The following is a 27,414-nucleotide window of genomic DNA, read 5'->3' as shown; positions in this document are numbered from 1 at the left end:
ATATAGGAACCTTTAATTAATTAGTTATTCATCACTTCCTGTTTCCCTGTGGTATAAATATGGCATTACACAGAGGCCTATTTCTCTTACTCACTCTTAAACATGGGAAAGACAAGAGAACACACTATTCAAGTAAGGCAGATGTTTGTCGACCTTCATTAATCAGGCAATGCCTACAAGAAATTAGCCACTCACTTGCAGGTGCCCTTATCTACAGTCTGTCATCAAATCATCAAAGAGTTCAAAACATCTGGAACTGTGAAACAGAAGCCTGGAAGAGGACGCAAGTGTAACTTGCACCACGCACAGTGAGAAGGATGGTAAGAGAAATAAAAAGTCCTCCAAAGCTCACTGTAAGAGAATTTAATCAAATGGTAGCATCTTGGGGTGAGGAGGTCTCCCAGACAACCATCAGGCGCTATCTACATGCCAACAAGCTTTTTGGTAGAAATGCATACACAGAGAAACCCTTTTCTGAGTTATACTCATAAGCGTAAATGGGTGGAGTTTGCCAAGCGGTACTGGGATTTTAACTGGGACCATGTGCTTTGGTCATATGTCTACAAAGTACTAACATCAGGGGTGCCAATAATTGTGGCACACATGATTTCATTCAAAATATTTATTTCTTAATGTGTGATTTTTTTTCCCCACCAAATAAAGGCACTTGAATTAAAGCTTGGATTTTTCTCTTTTCTTGCATTGTTGTCCTATTTTTTATTTATTTTTTTATATATAATTTATTAGAAGCCAAAGAACACTTCTTAGCCAGGGATGCCAATTATTATGGAGGGCTCTGCATATACTGAGATGTGATTATTTTCTTTCTTTCTCTGACTGAATGACACATGGAGTGTGTTTTAGTGACATAAGTATGATTATGGACATTATTTTTCAGTTCTGTGTTTTGAAAATGTCTTTTTAAGGGCCACCAAACTGACCATAAATGTGTTTAATAATATTAATTTGATTAGTTTCTTGGTTCTGTGGCTGATTGTGCACCTCGTCTGATTCCAGGGACGGGAGTTATGTATCCAACAATTTAATTGCTTAATTTATTGATCAGCCATATAAGGAGAGCTCTGCTGGGAGAGCAGCATACTAACAGCTCACTAAAAGATACTGGAGATCCCCATTTTTGTTTTCCACCCGTAGGTACTCATTTAAAACATAAACCTTTGGACGCGTCCAGACTGTCAGGAGGATTCTAGAAACAGGAAAAAAATATATGACTATACTGTATAAAATATCTATATATTTTATACAAATAAAATATGTCTCGGAAAGTGCTTAACCGCGCACAAAGCGAACAGCCAATCAATTTCACGAACTCCGAGCTCCATGGCGACGATGTGTGTTTGACTAGTAACAGCCTTGTCTTCTGGGAACAGCGTTTTAGCTCAGAGAAGCACTGAAACTACACACTTGTATTATTTTAACCTGACCGTTAACTCACGGAAGAAATGGAAACTCCGCACGGAAACCCTAGTCTGCAGACTGCACTTAACTTCAAAGCTTTCCTTTTAAAAAGCAGTACAAAAACAAACATCAACCTGTAAGTGTTTATTCTCATTAATGTTTATCAGGCCTCAGCTAGTCAAAGTGCACTTACACCCATTTTATTATTATTATTTTTTTAATACCATAGTAATTGGAATGTGAAACTAAGTCATTCCGAGTGTTTTGGTGTGAAATGTTAATTGGTGACAAAGTTGGGCTGAGTGTCAAATGCCTCTCTATTACCAACATAGTGCACTAGGTAGGAAGTGAAAGCATGAAAGTATAAGCACCTGCAACGAAAGAAAAGGCAGAGTGGCTAACATATAGGAATCTGGGAATCCGCAAGATGTGCTCAATTCCATACTGGACATACATAAACATATTTGGTGTAAAAATCAGTTTTTTTTATATGCCTCCTAAAGTGCACTACATAGGGACTAAGGTATTTCAATCGCGCAGACTGTACACACAACAGAACAGCGGCTCCTGTGCCAGTGTTACGGTCAGTTCAGTTCCCCGCGTTCCCCCCTGGCGCGGCGTTCGTAGGAGCAGTCTGTGCTCGCCACTTAGCGTATATGCTTTATAGCGGTTTTTCTGTCTATCCCTCACATTAAACTTAGCGTTACTTGCATTTAATTTCTTCATACAGCAGGTGCCTGTGTGTATATTTGTACTTCAAATGCTTTTGGGATACGTGAATAAACTATTACACTGTGCATTAATTATATTGTCAAGGGCGGCTTACAGTTCCATCCACTTTAAACTAAGTAAAGAGCGTTTGGCCTACAGAAATGTTTTCTCCCTTCGAGATTAAAGCGAGAGTGCAGAAATAGTGTAAAAAAAATAAATAATCCAAATTATTTTAACTATGTCATTGATTTAGACAGTAGGTTACAGTGAACCAACTCACCCTTATAATCAAAATAATGGGGGGGGGGCATTTAAATGAGGGGCTACAGGAATGTGTTCCCCCTTCTACATATTAAATTAATAGTGCAATGAAAAGTTTAAAAATGATTTAAATTAGATGTCAATATATGATCAGTTCACATAGTAAGTTATATTAAACTAACTCACCTTTATACTCAGATTAGAGTGGGGGAACAGTTTTAACGGGGCTACAGAAATGTATTCCCCTTTCTATATTAAAGACATAGCACAATTAAAAATATACAAATGTTTTTAATTAGGGTGGTGCAGCAGGTAGTGTCGCAGTCACACAGCTCCAGGGACCTGGAGGTTGTGGGTTCAATTCCTGCTCCGGGTGACTGTCTGTGAGGCGTTTGGTGTGTTCTCCCTGTGTCCGCGTGGGTTTCCTCCAGGTTTCCTCCCACAGTCCAAAAACATTTTGGTAGGTGGATTGGCGACTCAAAAGTGTCCGTGAGTGTGTGTGTTGCCCTGTGAAGGACTGCCGCCCCCTCCAGGGTGTATTCCCACCTTGCACCCAATGATTCAAGGACACACCGCGACCCTGAACTGGATAAGCGGTTACAGATAATGAATGAATGAATTTAAATTAGATCTCAAGTTCGATGACAAGTTCACACAGTAAGTTACAGTGAACCAACTCATCTTTATACTGGGAATACAGGGGGAGGACCATTTTAACTGGGGGCTACAGAAATGTGTTCCCCATTCCATATAAAGTATGAAAAAAGCTGTAGGTCCCTGAATGCATTGTGTTAACTACACTGAGGCCAGACATGGTGCTCTACTGTGAAAGTAAACTATTAGTTTATTATATACATTTAAAGGTTTCATTTGAGGATGCAGTAGATGAAGCATTTGAAAGGAAGGAACTGAAGTATGCTGACTTAGTGGCCGAGGTGAGGGAACTTGTGTGGCAGGCAAATGTAAGACTGGTGGAGATAGGTGTTAGAAGATATGTAGACAAATCGACAACATCCCTGCTTGTGCAGTTCGGCATCAGGGGCTGGAAACTAAGGGCAGCTCTGAAGGAGGTATCAGAAACAGCTGAAAGGTCTAGTCAGTGCTTGTGGATAAGGAGAACACAAATTACTTGGGGAAATGCACTGTACAGGTGCTACTGGGTGTTACTTGTTGATGATGAAGCATGTAAAGATCACATGGAACTGGTGGCACTGAGCATGCATTAACAGTGCCAGTGGGACTAGGTACAGCCTTAGTCACCAGGGAGTCCAATGTGGATTTACGGTTGTTGGTTGTAAATGGTAATCCCATTTTTACACTTTTAATTGTACACTAGCTTTAATAGAGAAGGGGGAACCTATTACTGTAGCCCCCAGTTAAAGTAGTTATCCACATTATAAATGTGAGTTGTTTCACTGTAACCTTCTCTCTGAACTGATATGATGATAAATATTTTGCATAACTTTTACACTTTTAACTGCACTCTAAAGTTCTGTAGGCCAATTTCCTTCCTTTAATATAGTCAAATGTTTTATAGATGAAACCATAAGCCCTTGAAGATCGTTATATCAGCAGGAAACATATTCTAGCTTCAATATACTAAAGGGAAACAACCTTTCTACATGTAAAATACAGTGAATAACACAAACTTATGAATGCACAGTATAATATAGTTAATTTACCTATTCAACAAGCCTTTGAAGTACAAAAATACACACGCACCTAATGTATGAAAAAATTACATAGATAAAAAAAAACTCAAAATGGGGTGAAGGTTATTCCCGCTCCGGGTGACTGTCTGTGAGGAGTTGGTGTGTTCTCCCCGTGTCCGCATGGTTTTCCTCTGGGTGCTCCGGTTACCTCCCACAGTCCAATAACACATGTAGGTGGACTGGCGACCGACTCAAAAGTGTCCGTAGGTGTGAGTGTGTGAGTGTCAGGGTGTATTCCCGCCTTGCGCTCAATGATTCCAGGTAGGCTCTGGACCCACTGCGACCCTGAACTGGATAAGGGTTACAGATAATGAATGAATGAATGGGGTGAAGGTTATCATTAACAAGTAAATTTGAATAACATTTGAACAATAAAAGTCAGCAAGCAATGGCTTCTGGACTTTTAAAGTATGTCATAAATCACATCTGTAAACTGTTTTAAAACAAAATAACACTAGGTTTACTCCAAGAGATTCATAGAAAACCGCCTTAAAGTGGTGACCGCTGATTGCTCCTATTAATCCTGCGCCAGCTGAAGAAATGTCATGATTTTGCACATGCGCATTAATAGGGGAACAAAGGGAAATGAATTGACTGTAACTCCTGCACAGGAGCCGCTGTGCCATAAATATTAATGTCACGGGACAAAATGGGAAAGCACAGTAACATCTCGGCTACAGCTCCTGCTGCAGATTTCTTTACAGTGGTGGTGATACCAGAGAGGAACCAGAGGCTAATGACGAAAGTAACACAAGTATATTAATATTATTTCCTACCTTAAACAGCATTAAACATACAAATGTCTATACCCCTTTATTTTGATTTGGATTTGGATTTGCACACGCTAAGGATTAAAAAAACAAAACAACAACATAAAAAAACAGTGGTTGCTAATGTGTACTGGATAACACCACTGCCTTGCCTTCCACACTGCTGTCATGTGAATAATGGTGTTTTCTGTCTTCCTCAGCTATGACCATCTGACCCGTGTGCTCATCAAAATAATGAATGAGCGTCCAGAAAATGCAGTGGATGTGTTTGAAGAGCTGAGTCTGGAGGTGAAGTGTAGTCAGCTGCAGGACACTCAGAGCACTCTGCGCTCCAGCCAGGACTCTAATGCTGCTCTCACTTTGGCTCAGCAACAGAAATCCCTGTTCTCACAGGGGGCAGGAGACGAGCAAGAAGAAGGAGTGGTGAGGAGAAATTTCCTAACTCAGCAAGCTCCTACAGACTATTGGGTTTTTGGAAATGTTACATATTGTGTTACATTATTTCATTTGGTTTATATATCTTCTAGGTGGAGACACCTCTGCCCAATCTGGCTGAGCAGAGTTTCTTCTTCGAGCAAGTTGGTGTGGGTTTGGGTCGAGAGGAGACACACAAGATCTTTCTGGCCTTAAAACAGCTTGTGGAGGCACAGTCACTCCAGCGCTGCCGATTCTGGGGCAAGATCCTGGGCATTGAGTCCAACTATGTAGTGGCTGAAGTGGAATACAGAGATGGAGCAGAAGAGGAAGAAGGGACAGATGAGACACAGGAGAATGAGGAGAAAGAAATAGAGGCTCGAGAGGAGGATGAAGAAGTGGCAGAAGTGGTGAGTGCCACACACCGTTTGCCTTTGGTGTTTTGCTGTAGAGGAATTAGATTAATGTAGTTGTATGTAACTAATACATATAGCCAATATGCATCCATATAAAATCAAATTATTTCCAGGGCATTGTGTGACATACTGACATAGTGACAAATAAAGGACCAAACAGATCTTAAATAATTAACCACATTTACTCAAACCAAATTATTCTTATTTTAGGTTGATCCACTCCCAAAGTCAACTTATAAACCTCCTCCGCCAGTGCCCAAGGAGCCTCGTGGCTCCGGTACAAATAAGTTCACTTATTTTGTGTGCCAAGAGCCTGGCTTGCCCTGGGTGCGTCTTCCTGATGTCACTCCTGCTCAGATCACAGTAGCAAGACAGATCCGTAAGCTCTTCAGTGGCCGGTTGGATGCCCCCATCATTAGCTACCCACCATTTCCAGGAAATGAGGCCAACTACCTGCGTGCTCAGATTGCAAGAATTTCAGCCAGCACTCAGGTCAGTCCACGGGGCTTCTACCAGTTTGATGAAGAGGAGGGAGAAGAAGAGGGGGATGGAGCTCGAGAGACCTTTGTGGAAAACCCTGATTTTGAGAACATCCCTGTGCAGGAAATGACAGAGTCCCTTTCTGCATGGGTCCACCATGTCCAGCACATTAACAAGCAGGTAATGTACTGTGGGAAAAAATCTTAATTTAGTTTCATCCATCCCTCAAGGCCTCCTCAAGCTTAGTAACCTTGATACACTTTGATTTTTATTTCATATATATGTTATTCGCCACAATTAGAGCACCTGTGTTAGGAGTGTGGTTTCAAAACTTGTTTCAATTCTGTTTTGTCTATTTCTGACAGGGTCGTTGTGTGTGGATCAACCTAGCTGAAAAGACTGAGGAAGACATTGAAGAAGAAGCTGAAGAAGATGAGAAGGAAGAACAACCTGATGAACCTGAGCCTGAAGTTGGACCACCCCTTCTCACGCCGCTATCTGAGGATGCAGGTCAGCTGATACTCGATCTATACATCATAAAGCAGATGGTCCACAGGGCCCTCAAAGGGCTGGTGTCTAATTCTTAATCCTTAACTCTGATGGGGTATAGCTATTGAAATAGTGGAAATTCCATTTACAACGTTATGACAGATTTTTTGCATAGGCCTGTGAAATGTGTTTCTGTGTTTCAGAGATTAATAACACTCCTCCCTGGAGCACCAGATTATCCTCTAACCTAATCCCTCAGTATGCCATTGCTTATGTGCGCTCCAACCTGTGGCCTGGAGCTCATGCCTACACCTGTGGAAAGTAAGACCACCAACAATTACAAACTTTGCAGTTCCAAATGTCCCTTGTGTGCTCAGTCATACACATTAAAACAGCCTCATGGTTTACACACATATTGTCCTTATGCTTGTTTATTTCGCCTGCTTCCAACACATCATTCTGTTCAGCAGTCTGATGAGTATTAGTTATTCGGTGATAATAACTGGAATAAACTGAAAGCAAGTGACATAAACATCCGTGGATACTCATCAATTGTTATTGTTACATGATATAGAAATTCATATCATGGTAAAATGTATGTTTAGGTATATCATTGAGACCTATTTTATTTCTCAGGAGGTTTGAAAACATTTACATTGGTTGGGGGCTGAAGTTCTTGGGGGAGCCCTACACTCCTCCTATGCTACCTCCACCCCAGCAGGAGTACCCCAGTGGACAAGAGATTACAGAAGCTCTGGACCCCAGTGCAGAGGAGGAGCAGGCCTGGAAGGCAGCTCTGGAGGAGCAGCAGGAGGCTCAGGAGGAGAACGAAGGGTTGGACGAGGAAGAGGAGGAAGATGACAATGACTGAATGAATAGGACTATTTACACTGGACTGGATTAAGGCAGACTGAGGCACAAACTAAGGGTGGAATCTAACATGGACATTTGATGTAATAAGAAAGGTTCAGGTATAATGTAATTTCAGTCATGTTCTCATATTGCCATAGCATCATCATCTGTGAACTCTGACATAAATATCTCATGATTCATAGAGTAACACCCCCTATGGAGAAAGCTGTAACTTATTAACTATTCATTTAGTTTGAAAAAATATTTCATATTATAAAAAAAACTAAATGCATTAGGTTGTGACCCAGTAGGGATATTTTGAAATACTGTAACTGCAACGTATAAAAGGATTTGAAACAGTAATTTTATTCTCAGTTGAAATATTTCATACAAATGAGTAAACATTCTGAAAAGGTCAGGATCATATTTCTTCCAAAGCAGTTTAGCATTAACAGAGGAGAGAGTTAAAGACTTGCTCCTGTGCATCAAAGCCTTAACATTTACAGAAGATACAGTGTTTACTCTCAAAGCAGGGTCAGCTTTAGGGACCTCTTTGCACTCTTTAAATATCATCATGCCATTACATTCCATGCTCAGCTCCTCTGCCAGGCTTAATTACGCAGCAATTACAAATGCAAACTCTGTATTAGTCCAGTGCATGAGAGCTTCATGTATAATACAAAAAAAAATCAACAATGAATTAATGAATTGTAAACATTGCTTTGAAACTGTAACCTGGATCAAATACCAGCAGAAATCTTAACATGGTATGTAATGGAAACAATCCAGTTAATTCCGTTCCACCAAAATACCACTTTGAAGCTGAGGCAATGGAGAAAATAAATAAGAGATGGCAAAGTAACAGGAAACAGGCTTTGGCTTTGGACATAAACGCATTCCATGGTTTTGGACATTATACATATAATTAACCGCCATCAAAATAAATTAAATTAAAAAAAACATATGATTCCAACAAAATTGTCTATTCCCAAAAATACTATGATCAATAAATAGCTAACATATATTCTTCATTCAGAGTCATTACAGAGGATTAACGCTACAAACTCTGTCTTTGAACATATTTTATGAGATTAATTTCCCTGGCCTTTAACCCTGTAGTCATTTTAATCACTAAAATTGTTATTTGTATTAAGATTCAGTTCAGTTCAGATTTCAATGAATTGAAAGCCAATTTCCTCAACAGAGGAAAACAGAAAAACAGCAATTAGTGCCATTTCAGTTTTAGCAGGAAAAAATGTCTAGATTAATTTACATATATTTCCACTAGTCCATGATAAATAATTATAAAGAGGTAATTTACTAAGCAGTACTTAAAAATGATAAAGGATATAAATATTAATACAAGAAATAGTGATGTGTGTTATTCTACAGAAATTCACAGTGTTCTCTGGAATCATTTACCTATGTATTGATAACTTGGCAAAATATAAACAAGTGGGCCACGGCAACGTTCATTAGAACAAATAAACCCAAAGCTGAATAATTAGGTTTAAGTCGAGTGGAATAGTAGATAGGAAATACATATGGAATAATGGGTTTAATTCAGTAATGTACAGTTTTTCAAAACATTAGCGGAGATCACTCTCATCCTCCTGGATGGTCTTCTTAATTCTTAGCAACATGGAGGTATGCCACTGATCCAGTCTTGTGATGGAGTCAAACTCCTTTACCTAAACGTCAAGCAAGATAATTGTGCATATTTGCATTAGTAATATTCTATAAACTGAGAAGAATTTAATTATATTAGGGATTTAATTTATATTTAAGAACAGCAAAAGGGACAAACAATAAGATTTTGGACTTTTATTTCTCTTTTTTAAAATGACAGAATAATATATTTTTTATCTAATCTCATGATCAAACTATCAGCATCCAAAAAACTATAAAAAACATACTGTAACATGAACTTACAGCATCAGTGAATGCTTCAACATCCTGCTCCTCATGTGCATCAAGAAGTTTCTGTTGACGTAAGAGTTAGATGTTTATTGAGGTGAGGTGAGAATCAAAACCAAGAAATCACTGTATGAATCTGAATACTAACCTTAATGAGTTTGCACTCCCTGGCATCTGAGAAGGCAGGAAACATTTCCTCATATCTCTGCACAGCCAACTGGATGAGATAATAAAGGATGAATAAAATAATGAGAGATAATTCATACAAACACGAGTGTTGCTGTGATGTGGCTGACTGATCTTAACAACAATAATCAATAAGAATAATAATGATCACCTTGGCATTTAGCATATCTACACAGAAGTGGCACAGTGCTGCTTTGAAGAAGTGGTCTTTAGCGCCATACTTTAGCAAGGTGTGATCCATGGAGTAAGTTCCGATCTGAATACATTCACAAGTTTGTCAGTAGAACTATTAATGAGAAGAGCTACACTTAAAATACAGAACAACTTCATTATTTGCTTTTGATTTTTCTATTTAAATTTCAATCAGTACTCACCTGCTCATATATTTCAATGGCTTTCTGGTACTGTTCCAACTGCGCAGCATACATAGCGACTTTAAGAAAGCACTTGTTGGCTGAACTACAACAAGAAACATAAAGAGATTAAAACGACATTTGGGGGTTCCATTTAACAATTAAACTTTTCAAATAAATATGAAATACCTTGTAGACTCCTCTCCTTTGTAATAATCAGCTGCCTGCTCATAATGGGCCACAGCCTATGAGCATCAAAAAACAAACAGTGGATAATAACAAATGTCAGCTGAAAAAATTACATTGTCACTGTGTTCAAATATAGGGACAACAAAGCAATATATAATGCAGACAGAAGCAGGCCCATTTGGCCATCGATTGTACCACTATTGATTCACAGTGAGATGTAGATCTCACTCACTTTATCAATGTCCAACAGCTCAGACTCATAGATTTCAGCTATGGAGATGTGGTGCTTCGCTGCAATGGTAAACCGTCCCTGTGGAAAGAGAAAATGACTACATCAGACCACAGCAAGAACCCTGACAAGACATACATTGACCAAATGAATAGGTTTTCTTACTGAAGCTACTATAAACTATATATTTAAGGTGTAGTCTACCAAATGTAGTGCATAATTTAATCATAAAAGTTAGAGCGGTTTGCTGTGACATGCTCCACTGTAGAGGAATATACAAGGAAACTTACAACTACAGAATAATTTAAGCAAATTTTTTAATATGTGGAATTCCCCTCATATTCTCACCATATCTGTGTAGATATCAATGGCTCTGCTGAGACACTTGATGGCTTCTGAGGATGCAGAAAGTACAAATATTGAAGTAAAGGTATTAAAATATATGAAGGTATTTCATTATTGAGGCCCAAGCACTTCAAAATGAAAAGAAGTGAAAACACAATGAATACCCTGAGGGTCAGCCTTTTTGTAAGCATTGCCGGCATCAATGAAGTTGACAGCAGCCTCATGTTTGCTCTGTATTTGTAATCTCAGCTTAGCAGCTTTACAGAAAGCACCTCCAGCCTCTGAAAGAAAGTCAGAAGGTATTATGTTGGACTGAAAATTGAAAACAAAGTTCCTGTTACAACGTTATGTGGCAGCTTGTCAAACTAATTTTTATGATCACATTTTTCCAGAATGTTAAATTCAGCAAATGAAAAGTGAAATTGAACTGAAACTGAAATTTAAGTGCTTCAATTCAGTAAAATATCAACGTGTAATTTAAGTAGAAGCACAACCATTGCAACTGTATTATTAAAATTTTTCATTTCCACCAAAATGATGTGGCAGGTACATTTCGCTAACAAAGCTGTTGATTTGTAATCCAGTTCTTTGTGGAAAAGTACATACCGTGCCAGTTCTTTGCCATCTTGAACATATTTGCAGCTCTTACATACATATCACATGCCTCTTCTGCTTTAGAGGAGCTCCTAGACAGGAAAAAAGTTTGGCAAAACATTTTAGGTTACAATACTAATTACTCCTTCATCAGTCATATCTGTACACTGCTAACTCCTGCAGTGTGATTATACACTGATCATTAACACATTAAGGTGTTTGAAAACTCCAGCAGCACTTCTGTGTCTGATTCACTCGTACTAGCCCAAAATACACAAACCCATTACTGTCACTGCAGCGCTGAGAATGATCCACCATTAAATTATGATCTGTGAGCGTGATTGAGGGTCCTGACTACTGAAGAAAATGGTGAAATGGGCTAACAGACAGGCTACTGTCCATAACTGTAGAACTACAAAGTGCACCTATATGATCAGTGGAGATGATAAAATAGTTGATTGGTGCATCTTTAAGTTTTTATTTGATTGAACATTTCGGTTGATTTAACGAATATATTATAAATGAGTTCACTAAACCTAAGAAGCTTGTACCATGTCAACCCACTACATTCTACTTTGAAATCTAACCTTTAAAATATTTAGCAAATATTATTTGTACATTCATTTCTGAAAGGTTTTATCTCCTTTTTTTCATCTCTTGTATGAAACTTTACTTTCACGGGTCATCAACTGTTGTGCTGTTTGTGTCACTCCACATTCAATAAACGTATGACAAAAAAGGGGGAAAAATGTAAATTGTGGGCACGTTTGAAAAAAAAAATAATAATAATAATAATAATAACCTGAACGCAAATTGAGTAAACCCACACATGAATTGGAAAGGGTTTCACTAAAAATAATGCAGGATTTTTCTTTTTTCTTTTTTTTTTTTGGGGGGGGGGGGGGTAATTTTATGTCGCTTTATTAACACGATAAACCATGTTACATGTCCTTCAGGTTAAGGGTTTTTTAAGACTCACCCGAAGAACGTCCCGAAAACGGAGCCGGAGGTTCTCATCTTCTTATCCGCTTCAGCGATTAGAGCCAAGGCCTCCTTCTCCTTTCCGGAATAGTCCATTTTAAACGAGTCTGAAATGTTAACTGCCTTTAAATTTGAAGATAATGAAGATATTTGTCTTAGCCTCCTGCGCACTTCACTCCCTCACTGCTGTGCCTGTGTTTTCATCATCACCCGCAGGAAGAGCAGCTTTCAATACAGCCAACACATTAGGGACCATCGCAAAAGAGTGCTCAAAGCATGTGGTGCTTGGTTAAATAAGGAACACAGCATTAAATACATTCCGTCTTATTTCTAACAAATATTTAAATCCCAGAACCTCCAAACATCATTGCAAGACAAATATACAGTATCTGAAGATAAGCTTTCCTTTTGGCCATGGAAATTTCTTACCAGTATTTTTATTACCTAATGTTTTAAAGTCCCTTGTCAAATAACCATTTAATTATTATTATTTTAAATTATTATATTATTAAATTAAATTAACATATCTGTTACAGAGCTAGCACTAAATAAGGATTTTTTTGTGAGTCTATTTTCCAGTTTCTACATTCAAAAATATTCATTGTTGTGCAGACTTACATTTGTCCAAATAAAAAAAAACTGTGTTCTGTTTTTCTGATTTCCATATAAATCTTCCCAAGGTCCACCAAATATGTATTTCCTGAAACCATAAAAGGGGGGATTTATGCATTAATAACAGGCAGCTTGTTTATTTCTATGAAATATTTCATTAAAAATAAGATATAAACTTTAACTCTGGCTGAAGAAGTTTATACATACAATTGACATTTATAATGTCATCGATAAACATAAAACATATTATGTTAGTTTAGCAGCTAAATAGCAGTATAGAGAACACATATTTGTTTTGACTAAAAGTAAGAGTAAGACCCAGCATTTTACACAGCTGTGCACCAAATCTAATTTCAATCCTTTATTGTTCTGACAAACTCACACATTGTCAGACACTGCTCAAACATTCGCAGAAGGTTCTGATGTTCGTTTTTCGAGCCGTGTGTGAATTTGCAGCTGAGCCCTAATCGCTAAGCGTTTCCAGTGTAGAGGTCGCAAACGTGAAAGAGGCCGCGGTGGGATTGAGCGATGTTGTGGAATTGGAGATAGAGGTATTTTTATTGTGTGTTTTTGTGGACTTTGTGTGTAATTAAAGCGTCTCTGAGTTGTTGTAGACAGTCGCCGCGGTGCTGTGGAGTGGTGGCCGCGGACAGTGAATGAGTTGTTGTTGAGCTCCGCGGCCCGGAAGAACATTGACGTGAACTGAACCGAGTTACGATAAAAACGGGCTGTTTACGAATATTCGCGCAATTCTGTTCTAGATTCATTCATTAATTACATGTGTATTACTGTGACATAACGGAACACACCCATGGAAGTTTTGAAAATGATCTTTGCATGGTCGCTATAAAATGTAACGTTGAATACACACCAGTGATTCTCAGCAGTGTTACACTTCAGGGCAATGGCTTAAGTCCCAATAAAATATATAATATATCATTAGTTCTTGTTTAGTTCTTTTCCCATTAACATTGGTTTAACTACAATCATTTTATGATGAAAAAAATCACGTGACGTGAAAATAATTTAAATAAAAAAACAGCATGTGTTGTTTTCTTTGTGCAAAGCCATAAATAATATCCATTAAAAATGGCTATATTCTGTTATTAAGGTTTTTGTGCTAGGACAGTCAAAAGACTAAAAAAAGGCTGAGACAAATCACATTCCTTTTCTTAAACATCCGTCTCTTGTCTGTGACTTGAAACAATGACTTTTAGATGCACCAACCCCCAGAGTCTTGCATTTCACTCACTCATTCACTCACTTTAGCAATTACACCATGAAGATAGCTATTCCTAACATACATTTGTGGATGGCTCTACAACAGAATTCTATTGTGCTTTGCATTTATGACACTTTGCCTTGTTTTAAAATTTAAAAATGTGTATTTTTCTTATGTGTATATGTGAATAAAATATCCATAAATAAAATATCTCCAATCAAAACCACGTTTTTCCAGAAATAGTAGCCTATCTTTACAGGAGAATGTAGAAACTAAATTTCAGTGAAAAATATTTTATTTCAAGTAATTTTTGAGCATTTCTTTTGGTCCATTCATCATGAACTTTTCACACAAAATAAAGGACAGCTGTTGTGTTCATATGATGCATTCACAAAAATGGAGATATATGTTTTTAATTGGGCAGTGACAATATCCATCATTAGTAAGTATCAAGACTTTCATGATTTGAGTTCATATGAACATGAACAATAAATATCACACGAATACTCTGTTCGTTCTGAACATAAATATAAGGGGGACAGAGATTTAAATTTATTTAAGTTTAATAAATGTTATTAATCTTCTGTCCATGGTCTTTGAGCTGCTTTAAGCTGTGTGGTCCAAAGCCTCAAAAGGCACCTGGGCACTTGCCCTACTGGCCTGTTCAGTAGTCTGTCCCTGAGTTAGAGCAGAAATGTAGAAGACTCTGAGCCCCAAAACTAGGGAGTGAAATGTTAAACACAATTAACTCTTTTTTTTCTGGTAAACCACAGAACCAACTACAATAATGGAGTTCCCACTTCGAAGACGGCCTGGTATTCTAGGCACTCCGACCATGAGGAGACGGATGGATCGCATGATACCTGAACGGCGCACATCCAAAGTTTGGGACCACTACACCCAACTTAGCATGTACAGAGTTGAATGTAACCACTGCAAGAGGCAGCTGTCTTTTCACAATAGTACCACTTCAATGAGGGAGCACTTGGGACGCAAACACAGCATTCGAGATGGAACAGTTCCACCCCCCAATACAGCCAACATCCATAACCCCTCAGCATTACATCAACAAATGGTTCAGTCTGGTTTACGCAACAGCAGATTAGCAACATCCGGTGCAGCAGCTGATGTTTCAGCAGGTGTATTTCAGCCTATAGTTCCTGTCATTGTCAAAGAGGAGCATCATGAGCAGCTCCCAGCTGATGGAGGTGAACCCAAACACCACTCCACATATCCCTCTAGTTCTGCTGGAGGTGGCCCTTCAAATACTAACACCATCCCGAACCAAGATATGGACATAGCATATGGATTTTCTCCAGAGGAGATCAACACCACCCTAACCACCACTGGTGGAACCAACATCAGTGGCACCAGGGGTTGCAGTGACAAGCGGGCTGGTGTATTCACAGATCTGATCTTGGAGATGGTTTTTAGAGACCTCCAACCCTTGTCAGTGGTTGAAGAGAGAGGATTCAGACTTTTGGTTAGCTGTCTTGAACCTAATTATCCGGTTCCCTCACCTTCCCTGCTTGGGAGCCTACTGTGGCATCGCTACCATGTACTCAAACAATGTCTTCAACAGCATCTACAACTGAGCCTTGCTCCTCGCTGTCTGGCCCTCTGCACTGAACACTGGCGATCCATTGAAAGCTGTGGGGTTGAAGGGAGTGGTCAGTCTTATTTCACTGTTAGTGCACATTTTGTTGACTCTAATTGGCGCCTGGCCCGCTGTGTTCTAGAGACTCGCTCAGTACCAAAATACAAAGGAAATTCTACTGGTAGTAGCCTGGCCAAATTTGCAAACATCTTAAAAGCTGTTCTTTCAGAATTCAACCTTCCTGATAAATATGTTTTCTGCGTTGTTCATGACACAACCAATGGTGCTGAGAGCAGGATGCAGAGCAACTTAGCCCTCGATCCGGATTATCAACATGAATTCCCTGGACCCAGTCATGCTCCTATTCTGTCTCTTCCAGAGGGTTGGGAACCAGTTCTTTGTGCAGGTGAGGCTCTCAAACTCTGTGTCCAGGAAGGACTTTATGTTGAGACTGTGAGACAGGCGCTTGCAGATGCCCGAGGGATCGTTCTACACTTCCAGCATGATATGAATGCCGCAGCAGCTCTGAATCAAAAAGCTGAGGCTGCCAACAAAAGTGTGGCACGCCTGGTCCTGGATGACCCAGGCCGTTGGGCCACAGCCATTGATATGTGTGAGAGCCTACTGGAGCTTAAGTGGGTGGTCAGCTCAGTTCTGGAAGAGCAAAAGGCTGCACCTAATTTAGCTGATCATCAGTGGCGTTTATTACACGAATTAGTGCCTGTGTTAAGGACTGTGCGCATTGCAGCCTCTTTCCTGAGTGAGGACATCAATTCTGCTATTTCAGCATTGATGCCATGCCTCCAGGGAGTATCCCGACTCCTGGGCCAGAACATGGCTGAGTGCAGCTGCCTTGTTGTTAGAGGAGTTATGGAAAGGATTCGTGCTGGGATGGAAAAACGCTGGAGGTTGAGTGATGAAGAAGCTTTGCTTGAAAGTCCTGCTGTTTTGTCCTCATTCTTGGACCCAAGATTCAAAGAGATGCGGTTTCTAAGTCCACATGCCCGCAGCAAGCTGCACGACAAAGTCAAGGAGTTGTTATCAGTTCAGGCATATACGGACGATGTGGAAGTGGACCAAGAAATAGATAGAGGCTTGGAGGTTAGAAGAAATGAAGCTGAAGGGGAACCTGCAGTTTTAGGACTGGATGACCCACTGCCTATCCCCACAGTGCCATCCTTGGATTCACCAGAGTCATGCGCATCAGCAGAGGAGGGTGATAGCATTGAGCTGCAGCCGAATGAGAACTTTGCAGCCATCTCATCTCCAGAACAGGCCAATGAGAATGTGCTTGTGGGTTCACCTTCCAAATCCTCCAGTGGCCGTAAAAGAACAACTAGTGCAGGAGGACTGACATTGCCACTGAGAAGTGACCGGCAACTTGCAGCTCGAATGCGCATGAGCCCCTTTCCTCAAACCATGTATGATATTCTTCTAGGGGAGGATCCAACCGAACGGATGCCTGAGATCCATCAGCAGCTGGAAAATTATATAGCAGAGCCACTTTGCAAACGCAGTCTCTCACCTCTGTACTGGTGGCGCAACAAAGAACACCGCTTTCCAGCTGTGGCCCGACTTGCACGGAAATATCTAGCAATTCCAGCTACTGCCATCCCTGCTGAGCGGGCTTTTGCCCCACGGGAATCTGCTGTGGCCCACAGAAGAGCCATGCTGGGCCCTAAGCATCTTGATCATATCTTATTTCTTAATCAAAACTGTGATTATTTGGAACAGCTTAAAAGTGGTCCTTCAGGACATAGAGAATGTGATCATAATAATAGTGCTGGTGGGAACCAAAGTAGAGAGAGCCTCTTTCAGACTCTAGTCTCAAGTGATAATAAAGTTTGAGTGATGAGGACAGTGAGGACTGTACATGGACCTATGACTCTTATGCACAAATCTGTTATGATGGTTTAATTTCTCAAATGTAAAAAAAAACAAACAAACAAAAAACTCATATTTGACCCAGACACTTTCACAATCTAATTTTCGAATATGTATCAGAATAAGCTCCTTGGGGACTGTGATTAAAATCCCCAAATAATCTGTAAGCATATGTGTAATATTTACGAGTTTTGAATTCAACAGTTGTGCAGCTATTTAAGGTTATATTTACAGTGACCAGAAAATTTCATTACTAGTTTGAAACAATTCCTATTCCTATTCCGTATAAGGAAATTACTACACTACCTTTTTAGTGTTTGGGCTCTGGGAGTTCAGGAGAATGATCTGATCATTTTATGTGCCCGTTAGATATTGCTTAAGTGGTATTTGTTGATTTACAGTGTAAAATCTTAAACATACTGTTACTTAAAAGTTATTGTCTCTCAAGCATTGATTATATGATTATTATAGAGAAAGTATTTGAAGGTTTGTGCATGCATTTCAACAAATATTGTTTCTTCCATATACACAGTAAACAAAAAATTACATGAACTGTACCTTGTGACAACAAGTATTGGTTATCCTCAGTGTGACAGTACATTTTAAACTGTAATCCATGACTTGCATGTGAAATTAAAGTGTTGTATGAAACAGTAGAAAAAGAGTGGCTGACACACACAAACAAGGTTTACAATGTTGTATAATTCTCAAAGGCTTCCAGCTCTGCGATAGAAGTAAGCAAACTTTATTAATAGACCATTTTATTTTTGTTACAATTTTTTTTAACGCACCTTGTATCAAAGTGAGAACAATGCAATCAAAATTATCATGCAGAAAAAACACATTGTGAAGAAAAAGCTTGCAACATAAACATTTTCATGTATAAATTCAGTCGGTGCAAAAAAAAAAAAAAAGAATAATTATAAGCCAAAAGAAAGAATTTGGTATAAAAAATGTGGTATAAATCAGGCATTTTTGTTCATACCCGAATAAGAACAATTTAAGGGCCTGGAACTAAACAATAAAGAAATACAAAAGCAGGTCCCTTTTCCTTACATTCTATACTGAACTGGTGTCAATTGCACAGAATGTTTAGCTATTCTAAACATTTATTAACACTGACATGTTAAGTATTGTTACACCCCTGGACAGGTTTTAATAATAAAATACATTTTGAGATATATTTTTCTTCAAAATCATTTTGTTTGACAATTCTTATTCAAATTTCACATGGCTTATCTCTCCCTCATCTGTAAGAGATGTAAGTGATGTAGTGTAGGGTAGGGCCATTATTTTTAAAGCTGAATTCCAAAGATTAAAACTAATCAGAATGATTAAATAATTAAGAGGTAAACAGGGTCTTTGTTATTATAAAAGCTCTCATCTGGGGAAACTCACCGAGTCACATTTGTTTACAGTGGTGGTTATAAATGTCTGAAATGTATAATGCCTCTTAAGAGTTACATCAAATTACTATACTGCGGAATGGATATAAATTCACTGACTGATGTCTGAGACATTTAGAGTACTTTTAAAATTTGTATTTAAACTTAAAAGTTTTAAATCAGGGTTTATATCTATTTTTGTTATTTTACACATTATATTACACATATGTGTAGATCTGTATCTGTCGATCATAACTATAGATCATGTAGATCAGGCTACTTTATGTTTTAAACATCAGCACTCATGCTATCTATCATTGCCTTTCTAAAGACATCTGTTGTTAAATTTGTACTTCCATTTTAGAGTAATTTATCAAATCAGAAGCAGTAATGCCTCTAAAAATTACATCACTGTATTTGTATTTACCATTTTTTAAACTATTAACTAAGAACACACATGTAATTAACCTGGGACAGCGAGTAAAATATCTATAACTATGCTGCACACAAGAAAACCCCTGACTCCTATCAAAAACACTGTAAACAAATGCATCTCTGCTTCTCTACAACAAACTCTTTCACATCAAACTACTCTGAACCCTTTGTTTATTTTTAACCCATTGTCATTTTGAAAAACTGATGAGTTTCCCCTTTAAACTCTCTTCAGATGTCTAGAGGACTCTAGCTGATGTCAGATGTTATCCTGTTTGTCTTTATATGTGTGCCCACTTGTCCAACCCGCTACGGTGGATAGCTTTATCTCCTGCTGCAGGTGGATCTTCATAGGAGCATTGGGGCTCTTCATCAAAACCCATGAATGACTGCCACAAACACAAAAGACATGTGTATACATTTGAGAAAAAACTTACAATGACAAAGTATACTCTGAACATGTTGATCTAGCTCAATGTTAACACAGCAGAATATCCTTGTTCTGCATATTTTGTCATTTTCCTACTAACATACCCACATTTCAAGTGGCTCCCTACCCACTACATGGTGTACTAAAGTTTCAAATAATAGTTTCAGTATCTGAGCAGTGAACAAACAGCAAGATATTGCTGCAAGCTATTTTTGATTAAGTTTAGGACTACCCAGTTAACTAATAAAATAATCAGGAATTTAATTAGGATCTTAAGGCCCATGTGCAACTGTTATGGAACTTAATTGGTGAGATATTTCATATTTTGGTTTCACAGCAATGGGCACTATTTTCCATGAGCCAACAGTAACACCACTGGATATAACAGTCATTTTCTATAAAATTTATGTTGTACTATTACTGAGTACAATAGCAGAATAGTAAATTACTAACCTGCCGCAGGAGTAAATTCCCTGATTTCAATTTACTGGCCTTCATATATTTTCTTTGGTCTTAGTCTCAGACTTGTCTGCTGCTGAACTATGGATCTCAGCCTACAGCCAATAAAATAGGTAAGTGTTGATTTATGGTAATCTCAGGCAACATCTTTCATACAGTCAACCTGTACACAGTTCTTCCTGTACACAGTTCTTCCTGTACACAGTTCCATCCATCCATCCATTATCCACCGCTTATCCGGGTCCGGGTCGCGGGGGAAGCAGTCGGAGCAAAGAAACCCAGACCTCCCTCTCCCCAGCCACCGACGCCAGCTCCTCCGGGGGTATACCGAGGCGTTCCCAGGCCAGTCGAGACATATAGTCTCTCCAGCGTGTTCTTGGTCTGCCCCGGGGCCTCCTCCCCGTTGGACATGCCCGGAACACCTCTCCAGGAAGGCGTCCAGGAGGCATCCGAACCAGATGCCCGAACCACCTCAACTGGCTCCTCTCGACGTGGAGGAGCAGCGGCTCCACTCCCGAGTCTCTCCCGGATGTCCGAGCTCCTAACCCTGTCTCTAAGGGAGAGTCCAGACATCCTGCGGAGAAAACTCATTTCAGCCGCTTGTACCCGCGATCTTGTTCTTTCGGTCACTACCCAAAGCTCGTGACCATAGGTGAGGGTTGGGACGTAGATTGAACGATTACACAGTACACAGTTCTTTCACCAAAAGCAGAAATATAGCATGTTTCATGCACATTTTTTTTCACAACTCCTAATTATTGCTTTAGGCATGGAGCAGTGCCCATGCAGTGCATACAGAAGAAAGTCTGGAACATTTCCCACTTGGTTCTCACATGTGACTTTTTACCAGGGCACTACTAGGATGAAGTCTGGGCTCCTCCAGGTAAAGTCTGGAACCCTTACAGTACATATGTGAAAGGGGCATTAGATTAACATTTTTGGAGTAATTAAAAAAATGAAGACATAAAATGAACCATAACCTTCAATGTGTTAAAGCATTGGAATTGTAGTATCTCTGATATAAAGGAACCTACTGAGTTCTCTGCAAATCTGTTTGTTTTATCTGTTCCTCTGCTGCGATGCTTGAACTTCTTCAGTTTCTTCACAGTGTAGTAATACTCCACACACTGGGCCACAGATTTGGTCTGCAGCTGTAGAAAATACCCATTATTCTGGATGCAATGTATATGTAAAACAAGCTGTAATGTCTTTTGACTCCCTTACAATGGTATGAATAAGCTGAAAATCCTTATTGTGATTGACGAAAGCTTTCCGGAACCGTCTCATCTCTTGAGCACTCCACTGGTCTGACCCTGTTATTTAAAGTGTGGTCATTTACATACATTAGTCATAAAGATCCAGAAACAAGCTTGTTCATTTCTGAGGGATAAACATATATCAGAAAATTTCAAGATAAAAAAATAACATTTTTTCTTAATCATAATAAATATTAAAAAAATAACAGGCAAGAAACTAGAATATGTGCCCCTTACAATAATAATAGGACTTATCAGCCCCAAACTTAGTATTACAAATAATACCTGCATAGTGGTAGTCACTTAGGGGATGGGAGGATGTATAATAATCTCCTCTCACTAAAAGCAAATCCAGGGCAGCCTGGTTAAAAAAATAATTATATAGTCAGAAGATGGGGTAACATTCAATGTTGTAGTATGGATTTCAGTTTTTATGCCTACTAAAATATCTCCTTGGACTTCATACAGACAGTGAAGAGCAAGCTCAATATTGGTGCCCCCTCCTGGTAGCACACTGGAGGAGCACATGTTCAGAAACTCTGTAACTGTTAATAAGAAAACGCAGTTTCAGTTCTCTGATGTACATTTGTTCTTTCTGCCAAACTATTTATATTCTCTCTAAAGACAAATGACCAGGCAAATATAATAAATATATTTAGTAACGTGTGTGAGTCAGTAACCTTTCTGCTGAGTCTCTGGGTTACTAGGGAGATCACCCCATGGAGCCCAGACAAGCTGGGCAGGATGTTCATCATACAGCATCAGCAGCCTGTTACGCAGAGGAGGGATTTCAGCCTGGAAACGGGAGCCCACATTGATCCTTCTACACAGAAAAATGAAATTTGTATGATTTCTGAGAAACTAGGCAAAAGTATGAAAATTTCTTTGTACAACACAACTCAAGAACCTGGCTTCAAATATGGGTCTCCAAATTCATTTGAATGATCAAAAACTCATCTTAACACAAGTGTATACAGAATTGACTTACGGCTCTATACTGACAACCGTATCATCAATCATCAAAGAGATCATATCATTCTTGTCTAGAAAGAAAAAATTGTAGCAAATACCGTGTTAATAACACAGTACAGTGAAAGAGCACATCAGATACTAGGTAGATGTCAGAGGTGAACAATGGCATAGTGAAACCTCACAGCAAACAATGGACAATGTGCATGGCGCAATCTAAATGGACATCCTGATACAGTGCTTGATGATAAAGCCTTACAGAAAATTCTGAAGAAAAATATGTGTTAATTGTATTAACACTTTATCTTTAAGTATTTAATCTAGTTGGTTGTTCAGTGTTTACTTTAAACCAACACATGTATTTAATCTTCTTGTATACAGAAAAGAAATTACATGTATGTTTTGTTACCCACCCAGGGAGGAGGTGCAGATGCTGGGCAGTTTTGGGCATGTATAGCACTGGGGCAGGGTGCTAAAATAGAGCCCAGTGCCTGGTCTTAGGGGGCTCAGCATTGGAGGAGGAGTGTATAGAGGGGGCAGGAAGCCAGGCTTCAGCATATGGTCGGCAAAGTAGGTAGGTGACCGCAGCTGGCTAGGATACCCTCCTGCAGCCAAGCATCTAGAGTTTCGTAGAATAATAATTTATTATACTTCATGAACACAATTACAAATTGTTTTAATCATACTACACCTACCGGCATCCCTGACCACGAAGTTCAGTAGACCTGGGAATGATCAAGCTGCTCAGGAGATCAGCATGGCAAGACTTTTTGGACTGGCCTTTAACCTTCTGTTGCTTGTTTTCCTGAATGGAGAAAAACTACACTTACTAAAGAACCACTTCACACAATAAATTACAAAGTTGGTTGTGGTAACGTCAAACAAATAAGATTACTTTTTCAGTCATAAGACAACATTATAACTTTCATTCATTCATTCATTCATTCATCATCTGTAATCGCGTAGTTCAGGGTCGCGTCAGGTCGGGAGCACACCTGAAACCACCAGGTGCAAGGCAGGAACACACCCTGGGGGTGGTGCCAGTCCCCCACAGGGTGACACACACTCACACATTCACTCACACACTCACACCTACAGACACTTTTGAGTCACCAATCCACCTACCAACGTGTGTTTTATGATATGTTGGTGTAAACTGAATACTTGTACTTAAATATATAATTAAATGTATTTATTGAATCTTCTGATCGTTTGTTGAAAATTGGTTTCTAACTCACAACAGGGACAGAGACTGGAATGACCAGTGGTGACAAGTGGGACTCATGGATCTGTCCAGCAGCCTTGTCAGGCTTTTCTCCATTCTGTAGAACACATTCAGCAATGCTACATCTGTTAGTACTCCTGGTGCGGGAAAGTAATAATTAAGACATATATATTAATTCAAATAGGTTCCACAAAATTACAACAGGACATCAATATTACAGCTCTGGGCTATTTATTGTGTATATATATAACAAAAGAGGCACACCATTGATGAAATGACTGACTCCAGACAATTTATTTTAGCAGAGGAGTTTGGAACTTGTGGAAGTGAGGAACGGGACTGGAAGCTGCCTCTAAATGTATATTTTAGATATGTTCTGTGAAAGAACCGATCCCGAAGTATAAAATTAATTACGGTTAAATCTTCTTGAGTCTTCTACATTAATGTAACCGATTGTGATGTTTAATTAACTTATCCTTGCCCTCAAAATTTAAACTTGTTTTCTGAGGGTATTTCTGAATAGCAACAAATATCAAAAATCCTTAGTTGTGAAAATTGTCATCTTCAAAACACATATCCTGACCTGGCAGTAGTCTCTCTACCATCATGTATTGCAGCATAAGCACTTCTTCCCTATGTGGTGGAATGGTACATACAAACAAAATATCACAATTTAAATGATCAAATTTCTAATTACACACAATTTCTAACTATTTAATTATTTTAGTTATTCTATTATTAAAAGCTATTATATTTTATGTATTGCCCATGTACCTTGTGTGCCTCTCTAGTAACTGTTAACGTGCATAAGGTAATGTTAACTGACCAATGTCCTTTAACAACGTGTACTTAAAATATACTCCAGTGTAAAACGTCCACTGTGACACGAAGTACCTTCAAGGTGAGAGAGGGGACACTATCTGTGCGAAAGGATGCCATTGCCACCTCGCTGGGTGAGACAAGCTGTGCAGTGCGGGGCCTGGATTTCCTTTGAGAACTGGCTCTTGGAGCTGGTAGAAGTGGGGCAGAGGTTTTAGCAGCCTTTGTATTGTTCTTTTTCATTGTGTTCTTTCTACCCTTGGATTCAACTGGTGGAGCATGAATAGTTTCTCTCTGGTGTGGCAGTGGTTGTAGTGCAACCGATTCAAGCTCATTGTGTGAATTAGAAACCTGTTGCTTGTTCTGAGGCTTCAGTTGTGGACGGCTATGCTTCAGTAAAACGGGTTGACTCTTTTTGTGGTAAGTTGGGAAGGGCCTTAAGGCATGTTCCATTCCAGTGTTAGTTACGTCCCATTTTGTTGACTGATGGTTTGTTACAGGAAAATCCAGATTATCCTCCCAGTTCAGAGGAACATGAGATCCTGGCAAGTCTACTACTGCTGAGCTCCAAGCTTCTGAGATCATAGGTAGCTTTTTCTGGAATAGGCAGGTTTCTTCTTGGTAGCTATTCAACCCAATATTCCCTACCACTGAAGCAAACCCAGTGTAGCTGCTGTGGCCGCAAGGCTGTGCGCAGCAATGAGCATTCCTCTTCTGGTGGGCCAACATATAACCATGACCTGTCCCTAAAAATAAATGTTACAGGACCCTGTAATTCTTATCCGAGTAAATAAATACCTGTACATTTCATTTTGTGAGAGGTGAAAATGTAATGCCTACCAGTCTCAAGGCCAACTCCAGAATCAGGGTCCACCCAAAGCTGATCCTCCAAGGAAGGGAGAGGTGGAGTTAAAGGATTGATGAAGACTACATCATCTGGGAAGTTTTCAGTCCCTGAGAGAAAAGTTGAATTCTCATCAGAAGAATCCAACGCTTCCATAGGAATAGGTTTAGGAGATGCCCTTCATTGGAATAAGAAACAGTTATTTCAATTTATAAGACCCAACATACATACAATCATTTCATGCCACTTTTGCTAATTCTGCACTGATACCTGAACTATACGCTCTACGCATCTGTAAACAAGAAACCAATTAGCTAATAAATCAGGTAATAAAATCAGGACTGAGGGGTGATAAACACATGCTTTATTTTACTGGTTTAATTAATATTTTCATACATGTATTGTTTATATAATATGAAAAAGAATGCATTTCTAAAGCCGTTACAACGGCTAACGGTTAAATTGCAGCCCAACCGTCGAAGCACACTTCTCAGTCGCTGGTCATTTATGTAATTGTCATTATCACCTCAAATGGTGCTGCAGGGCCTTTCTGGTGCCAATGGAGAAGGTGGTCTACAGCGCCATTTAAGGTGGAAATTTTGAAACTATAAATACACTGAAATACACTGTGAGCTGAATTCAGTTTCAGACGTTCTTTCTTTGCTAAGGTTAATGTATTAACTTGCAAAATGTTTTCAACATCAATGATCACCTTGATGAGTTGTACCGAACGTTTTGTTAACGTTATCTGTTTCAGTGTTATCAGTGTTATTGTATAAAGATGTACAAGATTTCAAACAGACAATCAAATAAAATCGGTAAATAAACTAGAAATACGCAATATTTAAAAAATATTAAACAATATACTCAGCTCACAGGCGCCTTCACTGACGTAAACTGTAGATTCAATGTCACGTGACTTTGTTACTGTTACCTTAATGTTAATGTACTAAATGTTTTGCCTTGTTTATAATTATAGCTATAAATAAATTTGATGTCAAAATCTATTTACTTTTTGACATCTAAAAGTTAATTTTGCAAATAAAACAAAAATGATATTCTTCTAAATGTCCAAAAATATTTAATTTATGCTAGTTTGCTATTTTCTTCCCTATCATCATCACTTTTTATTAACTATTATCCTCTGGATTTAGTACTTTACCGTTAACAAGCAATTATTTTCACAAAACAAACTTTCTTTTCCTGCTTCTTGGAGCATGCTCCACCCCTATGAACATCTGGAGTTGAGCACACCAGGACCCTGCACACAGTCTCAGAAAAAAGTAGAAGGCAGCAGAGCAGCAATTGTCTTACATTTAAAAAATGTGATAAAGAGTATATCTAGGTAGAGCAATCATAAGAAACTTGGGCCTTTTTTTTCACATGAAAAGATCTAAAATCCAACGAACCAAGGAGCAGACCTGTACTGATGGGAGAGAGTGGTTTGTAGCTAACACTGAAAACGTCCAATAACGTTACAGCTGTCTCAAACTACATAACTCTCCTGAAAAGGTAAGACCATACCTTCATTATCCTCTTAAAAAAAAAAAACAGCTAACAGTAATTTCTATGATTTTAAGTATTTCAAATTGGACTTTCATTCATCAGAGTTAAAGTATGAAAATAATTGTTCTTATTCTTTCCTAGTCACACAAATACATTTGAATACATTTATATCCATTTCTGAAAAATGCAAATTCCTTAGAGTATTTTAAAAAGCATAAATTTGAAGAAATGTGTTATTTATGGCTACAAGTGAGTTTACAAGTCATATTAAAGCCCCCCTCAAGTGAAAATAATGCAGTGTGTCATAATATATGTACTATATTGCTGATAATATCATTTGCCTTTATTTCCAGTTATTTATAAAGTTAATTTATGGTCTCCTTCACTTACTTCTTTTTTTTGCATTGCAATAGATGGATTGTGTCTATAGTGGGAGTTGTTCATCTAGACCTTACT

At 38.8% G+C, this 27,414-nt stretch overlaps 4 protein-coding genes across 11 annotated transcripts; 2 read left to right on the top strand and 2 right to left on the bottom strand.

Moving 5' to 3' along the window:
- Nucleotides 1-1,386: 1,386 nt before the first annotated feature.
- On the top strand, nt 1,387-7,771 carry rsph4a (radial spoke head component 4A). 2 transcript variants are annotated; one of them, XM_066658605.1, is made up of 7 exons: nt 1,387-1,555; nt 5,074-5,296; nt 5,401-5,697; nt 5,914-6,195; nt 6,549-6,693; nt 6,876-6,993; nt 7,309-7,771. In XM_066658605.1, the coding sequence occupies exons 1-7, from the start codon at nt 1,464-1,466 to the stop codon at nt 7,541-7,543; spliced, it is 1,392 nt and encodes a 463-aa protein (XP_066514702.1). In that variant the 5' UTR covers nt 1,387-1,463; the 3' UTR covers nt 7,544-7,771. The 2 variants fall into 2 exon arrangements, with proteins under 2 accessions (XP_066514702.1, XP_066514701.1); XM_066658604.1 differs by having other exon boundaries at nt 5,914-6,363; nt 7,309-7,768.
- A 110-nt stretch (nt 7,772-7,881) lies between these two features.
- napaa (N-ethylmaleimide-sensitive factor attachment protein, alpha a) lies at nt 7,882-12,503 on the bottom strand. The gene is made up of 11 exons (XM_066658606.1): nt 12,317-12,503; nt 11,350-11,429; nt 10,908-11,024; nt 10,747-10,793; nt 10,402-10,479; nt 10,170-10,225; nt 10,002-10,086; nt 9,779-9,883; nt 9,590-9,658; nt 9,457-9,507; nt 7,882-9,215 (listed from the first exon to the last, which is right to left on the bottom strand). The coding sequence occupies exons 1-11, from the start codon at nt 12,412-12,414 to the stop codon at nt 9,114-9,116; spliced, it is 888 nt and encodes a 295-aa protein (XP_066514703.1). The 5' UTR covers nt 12,415-12,503; the 3' UTR covers nt 7,882-9,113.
- Nucleotides 12,504-13,406: 903 nt separating this feature from the next.
- Nucleotides 13,407-18,490, top strand: si:dkeyp-117b8.4 (E3 SUMO-protein ligase ZBED1). The gene is made up of 2 exons (XM_066662205.1): nt 13,407-13,481; nt 14,926-18,490. Exon 2 carries the CDS (start codon nt 14,940-14,942, stop codon nt 17,595-17,597), a length of 2,658 nt encoding a protein of 885 aa, XP_066518302.1. The 5' UTR covers nt 13,407-13,481; nt 14,926-14,939; the 3' UTR covers nt 17,598-18,490.
- A 133-nt stretch (nt 18,491-18,623) lies between these two features.
- znf541 (zinc finger protein 541) lies at nt 18,624-26,710 on the bottom strand. Of its 7 annotated transcripts, XM_066662210.1 has the most exons (15): nt 26,329-26,350; nt 25,449-25,630; nt 24,684-25,354; nt 24,373-24,422; nt 23,803-23,926; nt 23,260-23,369; nt 22,978-23,183; nt 22,584-22,638; nt 22,276-22,418; nt 22,037-22,140; nt 21,881-21,956; nt 21,564-21,652; nt 21,374-21,490; nt 20,334-20,434; nt 18,624-19,839 (listed from the first exon to the last, which is right to left on the bottom strand). In XM_066662210.1, the coding sequence occupies exons 2-14, from the start codon at nt 25,606-25,608 to the stop codon at nt 20,375-20,377; spliced, it is 1,965 nt and encodes a 654-aa protein (XP_066518307.1). In that variant the 5' UTR covers nt 25,609-25,630; nt 26,329-26,350; the 3' UTR covers nt 18,624-19,839; nt 20,334-20,374. The 7 variants fall into 7 exon arrangements, with proteins under 7 accessions (XP_066518307.1, XP_066518305.1, XP_066518309.1 ...); XM_066662208.1 differs by lacking the exons at nt 18,624-19,839; nt 20,334-20,434; nt 26,329-26,350 and adding exons at nt 21,115-21,237; nt 26,615-26,710; XM_066662212.1 differs by lacking the exons at nt 18,624-19,839; nt 20,334-20,434; nt 26,329-26,350 and adding exons at nt 21,115-21,237; nt 26,615-26,642 and having other exon boundaries at nt 25,449-25,562.
- Nucleotides 26,711-27,414: the final 704 nt, after the last annotated feature.

Source organism: Hoplias malabaricus, chromosome 2, assembly GCF_029633855.1.
Source record: "Hoplias malabaricus isolate fHopMal1 chromosome 2, fHopMal1.hap1, whole genome shotgun sequence".
Classification (NCBI taxonomy): domain Eukaryota; kingdom Metazoa; phylum Chordata; class Actinopteri; order Characiformes; family Erythrinidae; genus Hoplias; species Hoplias malabaricus.
The sequence above is the reverse complement of the archived record's forward strand: the minus strand, read 5'-3'. Positions and strand labels throughout refer to the sequence as shown.

Coding starts and splice junctions, on each gene's coding strand:
- si:dkeyp-117b8.4 (XM_066662205.1), top strand. CDS start 14,940: ATGGAGTTCCCACTTCGAAGACGGCCTGGTATTCTAGGCACTCCGACC.
- napaa (XM_066658606.1), bottom strand. CDS start 12,414: ATGGACTATTCCGGAAAGGAGAAGGAGGCCTTGGCTCTAATCGCTGAA. Junction 11,430..12,316: donor GTTTTCGGGACGTTCTTCGG/GTGAGTCTTAAA, acceptor TTTCCTGTCTAG/GAGCTCCTCTAAAGCAGAAG. Junction 10,794..10,907: donor CAAAAAGGCTGACCCTCAGG/GTATTCATTGTG, acceptor CTGCATCCTCAG/AAGCCATCAAGTGTCTCAGC.
- rsph4a (XM_066658604.1), top strand. CDS start 1,464: ATGGAAACTCCGCACGGAAACCCTAGTCTGCAGACTGCACTTAACTTC. Junction 1,556..5,073: donor ACAAAAACAAACATCAACCT/GTAAGTGTTTAT, acceptor TGTCTTCCTCAG/CTATGACCATCTGACCCGTG. Junction 6,364..6,548: donor TCCAGCACATTAACAAGCAG/GTAATGTACTGT, acceptor TATTTCTGACAG/GGTCGTTGTGTGTGGATCAA.
- znf541 (XM_066662208.1), bottom strand. CDS start 25,608: ATGGAAGCGTTGGATTCTTCTGATGAGAATTCAACTTTTCTCTCAGGG. Junction 23,927..24,372: donor GGTAGAGAGACTACTGCCAG/GTCAGGATATGT, acceptor TTCCCGCACCAG/GAGTACTAACAGATGTAGCA. Junction 22,419..22,583: donor ACGGTTGTCAGTATAGAGCC/GTAAGTCAATTC, acceptor TTTTCTGTGTAG/AAGGATCAATGTGGGCTCCC.